This window comes from Lipotes vexillifer, unplaced genomic scaffold (assembly GCF_000442215.2).
Source record: "Lipotes vexillifer unplaced genomic scaffold, Lipotes_vexillifer_v1.1 scaffold3102, whole genome shotgun sequence".
Classification (NCBI taxonomy): domain Eukaryota; kingdom Metazoa; phylum Chordata; class Mammalia; order Artiodactyla; family Lipotidae; genus Lipotes; species Lipotes vexillifer.
The window spans coordinates 183,748-195,586 of NW_006778806.1; the positions used below are offsets into that span (position 1 = coordinate 183,748).

At 67.8% G+C, this 11,839-nt stretch overlaps 1 protein-coding gene across 1 annotated transcript in view; it reads right to left on the reverse strand.

Annotated features, from left to right (window-relative positions):
* The window catches only part of MTA1 (metastasis associated 1), a 30,691-nt gene that overhangs the window by 9,044 nt on the left and 9,808 nt on the right, over nt 1-11,839 (reverse strand). Inside the window, exons 4-16 of the mRNA XM_007451958.1 lie at nt 11,464-11,514; nt 10,940-11,066; nt 10,706-10,769; nt 8,246-8,363; nt 5,062-5,164; nt 4,174-4,273; nt 3,361-3,549; nt 1,950-2,024; nt 1,758-1,816; nt 1,250-1,365; nt 857-1,008; nt 573-762; nt 389-478 (exon numbers count right to left, since the gene is read on the reverse strand). Of these exons, the coding sequence (XP_007452020.1) occupies nt 389-478; nt 573-762; nt 857-1,008; nt 1,250-1,365; nt 1,758-1,816; nt 1,950-2,024; nt 3,361-3,549; nt 4,174-4,273; nt 5,062-5,164; nt 8,246-8,363; nt 10,706-10,769; nt 10,940-11,066; nt 11,464-11,514 (1,434 nt within the window). The remainder of the gene's footprint in view (nt 1-388; nt 479-572; nt 763-856; nt 1,009-1,249; nt 1,366-1,757; nt 1,817-1,949; nt 2,025-3,360; nt 3,550-4,173; nt 4,274-5,061; nt 5,165-8,245; nt 8,364-10,705; nt 10,770-10,939; nt 11,067-11,463; nt 11,515-11,839) is intronic.

Below are 11,839 nucleotides of genomic sequence, written 5' to 3' on the forward strand. Positions count from 1 at the left end.
CCCCGCCCTCGCCCAAGCCCCTGGCTGAGTCCCAGGAACAAGCCAGGCGGGGCGGGGCAGCGGCAAAGCCAGCCGAAGTGCTCAGGGTCCCCAGGCCACAAGGACCCTCCCTGCAGGCTGCTGCCTAGGTGTGCACGTCCCCCACCCAGCCGTGACCCTGCGGAGCGTGGGGCGCGGAGAAGACCCTGCGGAGCGTGGGGTGCGGAGAAGCCCCCGCGGGAGACACCGATCCAGGCTCAGAGGCATCACGAGAGCCAGTGCACCCGACCCAGACCCCTGGGGACTGCAGGGGCGAGGGGAGCAGGGTGGGGAGAGGCTGGGACCCCCTGGGGGGGTTAGGGATGCAGCAGCCGGGGGCCAGGGCTGCGCTGGAGGACAGCAGGCTCACCGAGGTGCCGCAGGACGGCCTCCAGGGGCTTCCGCGCAGCCTGCTTCAGAACCAGCGGGCTCTGAGAGGCTCCAGGCAGCCGTGCCGTGCCTGTGGGGTGCGAGACCCCGGTAAGAGCTCCTGCGGGGGCCGCACACCCCGTCCCCACCAGCCCCGCCAGCGCCCCTCCCGCAGGAACACTCACACTCAGCCTTGATGGCCGCACTGTTGATGGGCATGTAGGGGTGCCGGGCAGCATGCCACGGGCGCAGGATCTCACGGCACAGGCGCCGGGCGATCCGCGTGAGCTTGGTGGTGTGCAGGTAGAAGGCCTGTCTCGTCTTCATGGCAAACTTGGGGCTTCCGCTGCTCCGGGCTGGGATGCCGTGGGGGCTCTGCGGAAGGGGGCGAGCCGCCCCAACACAGCGCCATGACCGCGGGCCGGACCGCGGGGCATGCGCTGGGGCAGGGTGGGGGGGACCGACTTACCATGTTACTGCGGTTGGGTCCTGGCCTCTCTCCATCTAACCGGGTTGGCATTTTCAAGCCACCATATTTCTTCCAATATGTCCAACAAGATGCGCAGAGGCGACACTGCATGTTAGGGGGACCCCAAGAATACCACTGGTAAGACTGGGTGGCTACGGACAACAAAGTTGGAAATAGACGGATTCTTAAGCAGAACCAGTGATGGCAGAGAGCATTACACAGCTGTCGCCCGCCCGCGCCCGCCCCCCACCCTGTGGGCCCAGGCACCCGGTGCTCCCCGAGAGGGCTTCCCCGGCAGGGCATGGCCGCCGCCCCCAGGCTGGGCCCCAGGGCAGTGCAGGGGCGCCCAGGGCTGTGGGCTAGGGGCACCCGGATGCCGGGTGGGGCACTTACTGTAACAGCTCTCGCAGGCCCGGCCGGCCCCAGGGCTCTGGCCCGGCGCCCCGGCACCGTTCACCACGCCTGCCTTGACGTTATTGACGCTGATCTGGTTCGGGTTTGGCTTGTTACTTGAGTAAGGAAGGGAGAGAGGGAAGACGTCACGGGACCACCAAGCCCTGGGCGCGCGGCTCTGGGGCCCGGCAGCCCCCGTCCAGACCTGCCTGGACCCGGGGCAGACGCTGACCCCTGCCTGGGGGTGTGTGATCTCTCTCCCCTCGAGTTCTTGAAGCAGCTCCCACCGCGTCGACACCCCAGCTCCACCTGCCTGCGCTTAGCTCAGCTCAGCGTTGAACCCCAGGCCGGGCGGGGTCCAGTCCTGATGCCCTGTGCTGCCCCCACCTCTGCCCCCGGGCCACCACGGGCTTTGATGACAGGCCCCCGACTCTCTCTAGGACTCAGCCAGGGCGGCACCACGGGGCCACGTGGGACGCGGGGATGGCGCCGTGAGGGGCGTACTTACTAGTTGGGGATATAAACTTGCTTTAACTTGCTCTCCGCTTCAGCTGCTTTCAAGCGTTTCTTCAAACACAGAACAAAGGGTCAGGGCGGCCAGCAGGTGGGTCTGGAGAGGGGATCCCCCCGTCCCCGCGCTGCCCGCTCACCCTAAAGTTCCCACAGGACCCCTCGGCCCCCGCCCAGGCCGGGCCCTCACCTGCTGCACGTATCTGTCGGTGGTCTTCCACATATAGTAGTACTCGATGATGCTGGTGAGCGACTTCCAGGGGAGCTGGGGGGAGAGGTGCACGTCAGGGGGCGGGGGGGGGGCATGGCGGGGGCATGGCGGGACCGCTAACCCCACCCAGGAGGGGGCGAGCCTCCCCGCAGCCCGCGTCAGGGCCCCTCTCGGGCCTCGCCCTGTCTCTCTCCCTCTCAGGCACACTCCATTCAACGCAAGAGCTTCCTCCCGGGTCTCGGCACCTCTGCCCTGCTCGGTTGGTAGTGGGTGCCCCCTCCCCTCGCGCAAGGAGCTGGAAGCCCAGACGCCAGCCACGCCCACGGCCGCCAGCCACGCCCACGGCCGTGGGCGACAACGTCCTCGCGATCACTCTGCTCCCGGGTCCCAGCTCCGCCCCCTCTGGGCCCCGCAGGCTGCGTGTGAGTCCAGCGTGGCCGTCAGTCTTGCCGCTGCCGTCCCGCCCCCTGCGTTTCCACGCCACCTCCGGGCCAATCTCAGGCGAGTCCCGCGGCGCAGATTCTCCCACGACGTCCGCACGGGCGCGTCGACAGTTCAGAGTCTGTGCGCACCCGGGCCGTCGTCACACGGGAGCACGAGGGGCCCGGGACGTGCGGGAGCCGTGGCGAGGTGAGCGCTTTATTTCCCGCCCGCCCTCTCGCTCCGCTTGTTTCTGCGTGAGGAGGCCTTGCTGCTCTGCTTAGGTTTTCAGTGCGTTCCGCGCACCTGCCTCGCAGAGGGGGCCAGCTGTCCGGGCTCGGCCTGTGCGCACGGCACCAGGGGCTGCGCGGGGGCCCCTCTGGTGGCCTCTGGGGGCCGACACTGCTTCTCCACCCTCAGGAGTGCCGTCTGCCTCCTGACGTGGGTCCCGTGGCATCAGCCTCGTCCGTTACTGCAGGGGTGCTGCTCCGAACCAGATGCTGGCGAGGCCGCTGCATCCCGGCCCCTCCTTGGGGCTCGCGGTCAGGCCGGCCCGGCCGCCCATGCCGCCCTCTTTGCACGGGCGCGCTCTTCTGAGCGACCACCGGTTGGCCTCCTTTCAGGTGAGTTCAAGTGGGCTGTAAGGGCAGGAGGGGCCCCTGAGGGCACAGGCCCTGCCGGTGCTGGAATCCCCACGGGCTCACTGGTGGACACTTGCAAGGGACACAAAGCAAGGACGCACACGGAGACGCTCGGCCACTTAAGAACAACCAACACAGCCAAACGAACCAAGTCAAACGAGGCCCGGTGAGGAGCCCGGCGACGCCGGCGTGGACCCTCACCTTGGTGGCACAGCCCAGGCCCCGGCAGGCGGCCTTGGGCGTCTCCTCTGGAGCCACTAGCGGACAGGGGGCGGACACACGGCGGCGCAGCGGCGCGGCAGGGCGCTGGGCCCGCGCCTGGTACTCACGAAGTCTTGCTGAATGTCCGTGAAATCCTTCCCATACTTCTCCAGGGCCTCCTCGAAAAGGCTGGCCTCCGAGGCCGACCACTCTTCCATCTCGTCCCTGCAGAGGACGGGCCCACCCTGCGGCACCAGGGCCGAGATGGCCTTGGCGACATCGTACACACTCCTGTGCAGCGTGTCCATGGCGTGGAACTGCAGCAGGAGAGGCGAGGTCGCCTGGGCCCCAGAGCTGGGGCGACCCCACCCCGCCCGGCCCCAGGCAGGAGGCACACCCGGGCCGTGTGGGAGGCCACAGGACCCAGGGGCTGGCCCTCCCCGCCACCTGGGAGGGGATAAGGACAGTCTTGGGGGGGCGGCCGGGGGCCTCTGGGGAGAGCGCAGGGAGAGGCCAAGCTGCCTGGAGCAGAAGAGGGGAGCAGGCGTGCTCCCAGGCCCACTTCGGCAGGGGCGGGACTCCAGGGGGTGTGGCTCAGCCAGCAGACAGTGGGTGACTGACCCCAGGGCCAAAGTGCCCTGGGCAGGAGGGGCCGGCCTAGGGCACGAGCCGTCCTCTGGGAGATGCTGCTGCCTCTGAGGTGGCAAGTGTGGAAGGAGCAGGGCAGGCTGAGGACATGCGGCCCGCGGCCCAGCAAGGGCCTAGTAGGGCCTGACCACCGGCCGGCCGGCAGCCTCTCACCAGCATGAGACAGGGTCACCACACAGGGGCAGTGAGAGCCCTGCGCTGTGCCCCCCAGGGAGGGCTGTGCCGCCCGGGGGACGGGTGCTGACCTGAGCAGATGCACAGGGCCGCGGCTGCCTGGTGGCCCTCTCACTTACCAGGGTGATGTCCCGAGAGGCGGCCGCGGCGCTCATGTGCAGGCTGGGCTGTCGGACAGAGCTGCTGCAGTCCAGGGCGCGTGCAAAGGTGCCCACGGAGCTGGGGAGGAGGAGAGACGCTGACCACTGGAGCGGACAAGCAGGAGGGGCGGCCGGACCAAGCCGGACACGCAGACGCGTCCAGACTCGGCTGTCTCGGGATGGAACACTGTGGTCTGGAGCACGGGGACGTTGTTTCTGAGACTTTGCAGACCTCTTCTTACAAAAGAGAGCCTTCAGGTCCTGAGGCTCAGGACCCCATTCCTACACTGTTTCCGACGGCACCCAGCCCAGGCGCCTTCTGGGCGTGTGGCCCCCATGTGCTCGCAGGAGCTCCCCTCCTGCTGTCCCAGCCCAGGGACCCCTGGGGGGCCAGCCTGGGCAGAAGCTGCTCTTCGGGGGGCTGCCCCTTTGTGCCCAGGAGGCCCTGCGCCTCTAGGCCAGATCTGCCCGGTCCCGGAGCCGGACGAGCAAGCACCTCTGTCCCGCCCTACCGTCCGGGGAAAGAGCCCCCATCTGTGGCCGGCTTACTTGGCCTTGGCTGGTGGGCGGCCCCTGAGATCCACGGGTCGGGCTGCCTCCCGGACCCGGGAACCCAGCAGCCCCCCAGAGCCGGCTCCACCTTCAGGGAAGGGCCAGGCCCCACCCTGCAGGCCTCCCTAGGAGCTACGAGGGGGTCTCAACAGAGCAGGGCCCCGGACCCTCTAACTTCCCAGGCCCTTCACTGGGGGATGCCCTGTAGGACAGGCATCCCGACGCCCACCGCGGGGGTGGGGCAGTGGCTCAGGCCCCGTGCCGGCTTGTGCCCGGGGGTCAGGCAAGACGTGGCTGCCCCAGCCCAGAACTCACCGGGCCACCACCAGGAACTGGTCGATCTGCTTGTCCACCAGCGGGTTGTGAACCTCCCACACCTTGGTCTCCAGCTTGGCCTGGTCTCGGCCGTCCTCCTCGCCTAGGAGGACGAAACACTGCGCGGTGAGAACCACCGAGGCTGTGAGAAGACCCCTGCGGCTCCGCTTGGAGCCCAGGGTCGGACGAGGGACCAGGCCGCTGAGGCAGGGAGCGGGCTGAGAGGGCGAGTGAGCCCAGGGACGAGGTGACAGCGCGCGTGTGCACACACACGCGAGCAGGCACGCGCACGCACGGGGGTGGTAGGACCCAGAGCTCCAGGGCACGCTTGACACACGACGGCCTTCACCTCTGGAAACAGTGGGCGCCTGGGGCTGGCAGCCCGCGCCCCCATGGAGGAGCTTGAAGAGGTACCGTCGGGAGGGCCCAGGGAGCACAGCCAGCTGGACAGAGGGGCGGAGCAGCTTGGACCTGATCAATCAAGCTCTTTCCTCTGAGGCTCTGCGGGGTGGGGTGCGGCTGCGCCCAGCCCCCAGCGGCAGCCCCACCACGAGGACACTGATGTCGACTCAGTGCGGACCCACACGCCTGCCACCCAAGGGCGCCCTCGGCGCCAAAAGCCTCCGTCTCGGGGCCTCTTCCCTCTGCAGGCGGGAGCCCCACTCCTCACCCTGTATGCGGCGGGCATGGGGCTCAGGGCCCAGCCAGGAGGGTTTCTCTCCTGGGCAGCTGCCCATGCCAAGCGCCACCTGCCACGTGCTCCAGGCAGCAAGGGGCAGACGAGGCCAGCACGAGGGTCCAGAGAACGCCCGCCCCGAGGTCACAACCCCACTCAACTCAGGCGCTCGGCCTGCACGTCTGCAGACTCTCTCAGCCTCTGCTGCTCTCCGTGGCAACCAACTTCCAGACCCAGGGCAGGACCCCTCACGGCACTCAACAAGCCCGCGGGAGCCCTGTGTGAGCGCGGTCATGCAGGGCTGGGCATGGCTGGAAGTCACCAAGGAAACACGTGCTCCCTCGCACTGGGGAAGGTCAGGCCCTGCTAGGCTCCAGGGGACGTCGCCGGGCCGGGGGCTCACGGGAGAGAAGCCCCGCACTGCAGACGTGCAGGACCGACCCGGGGGTGGGAACGAAGAGATCTGAGGGGTCAGGGTCCTGGGGGCTGCATCTATAGGACGAGCACAGGTGGGATTTTCCCGGTGTCGTGGGTAGGCTCCTTCCTGGTGGTGACTCGGCACGGATAGCCCTCCCCAGGGACAGTGGGTACCAAGGAAGGCAGGGCCCCCACTCCTGGATCCAAGGTCCGCGGGCCACGACAGCCCCCAGCGACTGCCGGGCAACTGAGCCCAGAGCCACGGGCACAGCTAGCTGTGGCCCCAGCTGGCGCCCACACCCACTGGTGCACCCTGCAAACGTCTCACGCGTCCAAGGCAGGGGCACGGCTTCACCCGCTGGGAAGGGTCCAGGCTCCAGAAGGAGAACGGAACTGAGGGCTAGGCCGAGCCCACCTCGCCCTAGCAGTCCAGGGGTCGGGAGGAGGAAGGGCTGCAGGGATGCCGCCCCTGGCCCTGGGGCTGCAGGCAGGGCTTCCCCAGGGCGCCCCGAGACCAGAGACGCGTCCTCCCGCCAAGCACCCAGGGCTGGCCAGAAAGCGAGGTCCTCGGCCGTTCCAGCCACTCAGTGTTCTCCTGTGCCGCCGTGTGGCCTCTCCTGTTTCCCACTGGATGTGGCCCTTACCAGGCCCTTTATCCTCAGCCAGGCTGGGATGATGTAGACCAGGAGGCCCCATGGGGCCACTGGAGGATGCCTATCCCTGGAGCGGGGCCCGGGTGCCAGGTGCACCCGGCCCAGCAGGGGGACGGGCTGCACCAGGAGACCAGCTGGGCCAGCGCATCCGGCTCTGCTCAAGTGCGGGGGCCCCCACGAGTGACGCGAGCGGCCACAGGGCAGGACCACAGGGCAGAGCGCCAGGGCTGGCGGGAAGGGCAGCCTCGCCCCACCTGGGACGGAGCCGGACACCCGTGAATAGAGGGAACCGCCCCCACCAGGTGCGTCCCGTTAGCCCTCCCTCTCACATCCGACCGGCGGCAGGAACCCCATAAGACAGAGACAGAGACCAAGACCAATCAACAGGGGAGGCAAGTGTGTGTGTGTGTGTGTGTGTGTGCGTGCGTGTGAGATGCACACGCGTGGGAGGTGTGGTGCACGTGTGCGCTCGTGCGTGTGTGTGTGCAACAGGAAAGACGCACACAGGCCAAGAGCGGATGTTTGCGACAAGCGGACCAGCTTCTGGGGATGAGGAGTTGTGGCCCCGAAAGGAGCGGCAGCCACGGAAAGGAGGGATGTCCGGCGTTTCTACAGCACAGAGGAAACCGAGGCACAGACCACAGGGGAGCCAAGCCCAACCTGCAGCCCCACAGGTGCTGCGGACGCTCGCCAGGAGGACGCCGCGCTCCTGAGGGACACGGGGGCCCCGAGGCCACCTGGGCGCCACACGGGGATGACTCTGCACACAGGACCAGCTCCGCAGGAGCACAGGCTCCGAAGAGAACAGGCACCAAAACGCCATCACGGACGAGCAAGTGTGCGGGTCAGCCGTCAGGCCTGCCGCACGCACGGCAATTACGCGGCCGCGCAGGAAGGAAGGGGGGGAGGGGAGGTGGCGGGTACCACGAGGCCCGGACCCCGCTGCGCTCCCGGTCAACCTGAGCTGCCTGAGTGTGGCCACCACCCAAGTGACCCGGGTTCAACCACGTGGCCCCAGAAGGAAGCCTGCCACACGGCGCCCCGAGCCAGACAGTACCGGCCTTGCAGGTCACCGCGGGTCCACGTTCCTGCCTGGGCGGCTTGGCTGGGGACAGAACGGGCTGAGAAGATGGGGGTCAAGCCCGCCCCTGACCCCCAGGCTGCTGAAGGGCAGGGGAGCTGGGCCCTGCGTCCCCGTGCACTGCGGCCTCGCGGACAGCACCACCCGCTAGAAGTCAGTGAAACAGATCCATTCAAACAAGTTTTGGGGGGACAAAAAGGGCTTCGAAAGGTTATGAAAACAACTGAGGAAGGAAATAAAATCTCCAGGTGCCAGAGAGGGTCCGACGGCCCCTCCTGCTGGGGGTCCTGGGGCCCGCCGCCCCATCCCGACACCCAGAGCCCCCGCCCTCCCCGCTGGCCTCGCAGCCCGCCGCACCTTCTTTCAGCAGGTCGGTGATGTCCGCCTGGTACCGGTTCCCGACGCGGATCTCCCCCTTGTCGGCCAGCAGGGTCTTCTGCTGCGGGTCGTAGACGAGAGAGTAGAAGAAGAAATCCTGGAAGACAGCGCGGCAGCGGCGTCAATGCGCAGCCCGGCCACGCTCGCGGGGGGCCGGCAGGTGCGGCGCGACCGTCGGGGCACAGCGATCTGCTCGGAGGCTCGAGAGCGCCGCGGAGGCAGCTGTAGGACCAGTTCCCCAAACTGCCGCGTGCCCACCAGCAGCAACGGTTTGAAAACTGAGTTCATGAGAGCGTTGAATGGCAACAAAAATCCTAAGGCATCTGGGGACGAATCTGACAGATTCTGGGCACGTCCTTTGAGAAGATGCTGCCGTTTTCGCGCAGTTGTCACAGGAGACGTACACAAAGGGGCTTACGTTACAGAATGTTCTGGACTCGGTGCCCAGAGCTGTCAGCGGAGCAGCAGGCTGCGGCCCTCAGCCTCGGAGCCTGTCTTCACCCCGCACGCCTGCGCCCAGGCTGTTCCGGCTGGAACTGGCACAATCCGGCCTTCCTGGCCCTTCGCTGCCTGGCACTCCACGTGCCGAAGCTGTTTCTCAGAAGCTGCGTTTAGCTGGCTTGGGCTGCTTTGCAGAAACCAGCCTGCCGACCCTGGGCTTCCCCGGGGGTCTCCCCGTGTACACCGAGGGTCACGGCACCCCGTGCCAGGACTTCGACCTGGCCCCGTGTCCCTGTGCCACCTCTCTTAGTCCCTTGTGGTTGCTTCTCGCGGCTCCTGCTCTCCGGGCGGCAGCCAGCTCCTGCCTCGGAGCCAAGGGCTTCTCTGGGTGCGGGTCCGTGCAGGCTGCGGCTGCACCTGCACCCGAGGACTGACTCCCTGAGGCCCGAGCAGGACGGTGGGCCTGGGCGCAGTCAGTCGATTCTTGCCTGTGGCCGCCCAGACCGGGAGGGGAGGCCGTCCCAGTGGGCCGCCTGCCATCTCAGGCTAAGAACCACCTACCCCTAGACAGGTGAGCGGAGAGAAGCAGAAAACACGAGGCGTGCGCCCAGGAGACACACACAGGTCCCTGAACGGGGCCCATGTGCTCGCCATTGCTGGAGACCAAGTGGTTCACTGCCACCTTTTTGCTCATGGCCGTCCCTCCGCATCACCACCTCTATGTGGCTGTCACCCAGGGGTCTTTCTAAACTGCAGACAGCAGCCCCCAGTGGACGCACGCCTGGGGGCCACGGCCCCTGCTCTGTCCGGTGGGCAGGCACGCAGCGGCTCCCTGGAGCCAGGGCTGCCCTGGGGGGGGGCTCTTCAGCGCCTACTCCAGGCAACGTCCTCCTGGCGGTGCTCCAACGCCTGACTGAGTCAGGCCTCGGTGAGGCCACGGCACCGGGCTTGCCCTCCCTCGCTGGACCGCTGTCGCCATGGTCCACGGTCCGACCCCTCTGGGCCCCCGGGAAGAGCTGGGCCCTGCCTCGGGGGGAGGGGACTGTGGCTGAGAACAAGCGTCGCCCACAGACGATGACACTCCTGCTAGGAGCTGCGGGGTGGCCGCACACAGGTCCCAGGGGAGCCCGCAGTGCGTGGGGACACGCAGGGAGGGGACCCCGGACCCACAACCACTCCTCACCTGGCCCCAGGAGCTCCCTTACACCGCGACCTGTCCCACTAGGTAACACCCGTGCCCACGCTGCTCCTGACCCCGCTGGCCTGCCATCGTCCCCAAACACGCTTCTTGCTGCTCCCAGGACTCACACGTGCACCCTCTAGGGACATTTTTGGTCGTTCCGCCTCGGGGGAGGGGCGCTGGGCGGGCAGCACGGACAGCCCGCAACAAGCACCACCCGCCCTGGGCGTCACCATGGGCTCAGGGCGAGCAGCTCGGGTGTCACAGCAAGGCCCAGGCACCGGCCGCTGTGGCTCCCCTCCCACCCTCATCTGTGGGATGAGGAGGTCGGTGCCCTGGCCCCAGACAGTGGCAGCACTGACGGTTTTGATTTCCTAAACTCAGAAACTCTCTGGTCAACCGTCCAACACAGTCGTGGGTCAACCCAGCGAAGACTGGAGACGGTGGCCTGGACTGCGGTAGGGCCACACGCCCGCTGGGAAAGCCTGACGGCGACCACGGCGGCCAGCACGGGTCCCATCGTCCCCTCCAGGACAAGTCGTGCCCCTCCTGGGGGGCGGGGGGTGGTGGGGAGAGCAGACCCCCGGGAGCCATCGCGCCCACTTTGGGCCCTCGCTCTGGAGGCGCGAGGAGTGGGGACTGCACAGGACACCGGGAAGGGCCGTGACAGCGCCTGGCCTCAGGGCGCCACGGGCAGGGAAGGGCCTGAGCCCAGCATGAGGTGGGAGGAGTAATGCCCACCCAGACCAGACCAGAGGAGCCAGGATCCACCTCTGCCCCCACCCCCCAGCCCCCAGCCCACGGCGTCGGGGCCTCACCTCCCGTTCCAGGTAGGACTTGAGGGACTCGGTCTCGTTGAGCAAAGTGACGCTGCACTTCCCTCTGCAAGACAAGGGCGCGCGTTAGGGGAGCTGGGCAGACTCCCTCGTGCCCGCCCCAGGCCCCCAGGCACCTGATGTGGGTGGCGGGACTCCCTCGTGCCCGCCCCAGGCCCCCGGGCCCTGATGTGGGTAGCGGGACTCCCTCGTGCCCGCCCCCGGCCCCCCGGGCACCTGATGTGGGTGGCGGGCAGCGACTCCAGCTGTCTAGAGAGGAAGAGCTCTCGATGCCTCAGCTGGTGCTTGAGCTTCTCGGGCAGGTCTGCCATTTCTGGGTTCTCCATTTCCTCCTCTGTTTCACCTGAAGGACACAGAGCTCCTGTGAGCTGGTCCCAGAGACACACGCTCAGGCGGCCGGACAAAGGCCCACCCGCTGGCTGCACAGGCCCCTCCCCATGCTGGACCCGGGGCAGGTGGCAGCGTAGGTCCCCGCAGCGCAGCCCAGAAGCCCCGGGCATCTGAGCAGGAAGGAGGACAATGTCCTGTGCTGGCCTGGGAAGCAGCACGTCAGAGAAAGAAGGGAAAGCGAGACAGCAGCTGCTGCACGTCCAGGACAGGGGGGCAGGACCCACCGTGCCCCGCAGCCCTCCCTGCGCCGGGAACCCCTCAGGCCTGCCTCGCAGCAGGGCACACAGGCGCGGGCACGCGGGCAGCCCAGCACACAGACCTCAGGACCCTCGCGCAGGGGCGGCTCTTACCTTCCTCGCCGTTGTCGGCCCCCGATCCGGTTTTATAGCAGACCGACAGGGCTGTGTAACAGACAGACAGCACCCAGATGGCGGGTCAGCGACAGCGTGCCGCGCCACTCACTCCCTGCCTGGCCTGGACTGAGGGCTGTGAGGCCAGGAAGCAGGGTGGACAAGGGGGCCGCAGACCACCCAGCCGAAGACAGAACACCTGAGCCTCTGGACCCCCTACTAGCTGACCTCAGCTCCTGCCGACCCCACGCCCACGCTGCCCAAGACTCTCCAAGCAGAGCCCCAGACAAGCCTGGGCAGCGAGGCCCTGCTACCTGCACACAGAACACAGCTGCCCCTACGAAGACAGGAAAAGCAAGGATGGGGCGGGGGGCAC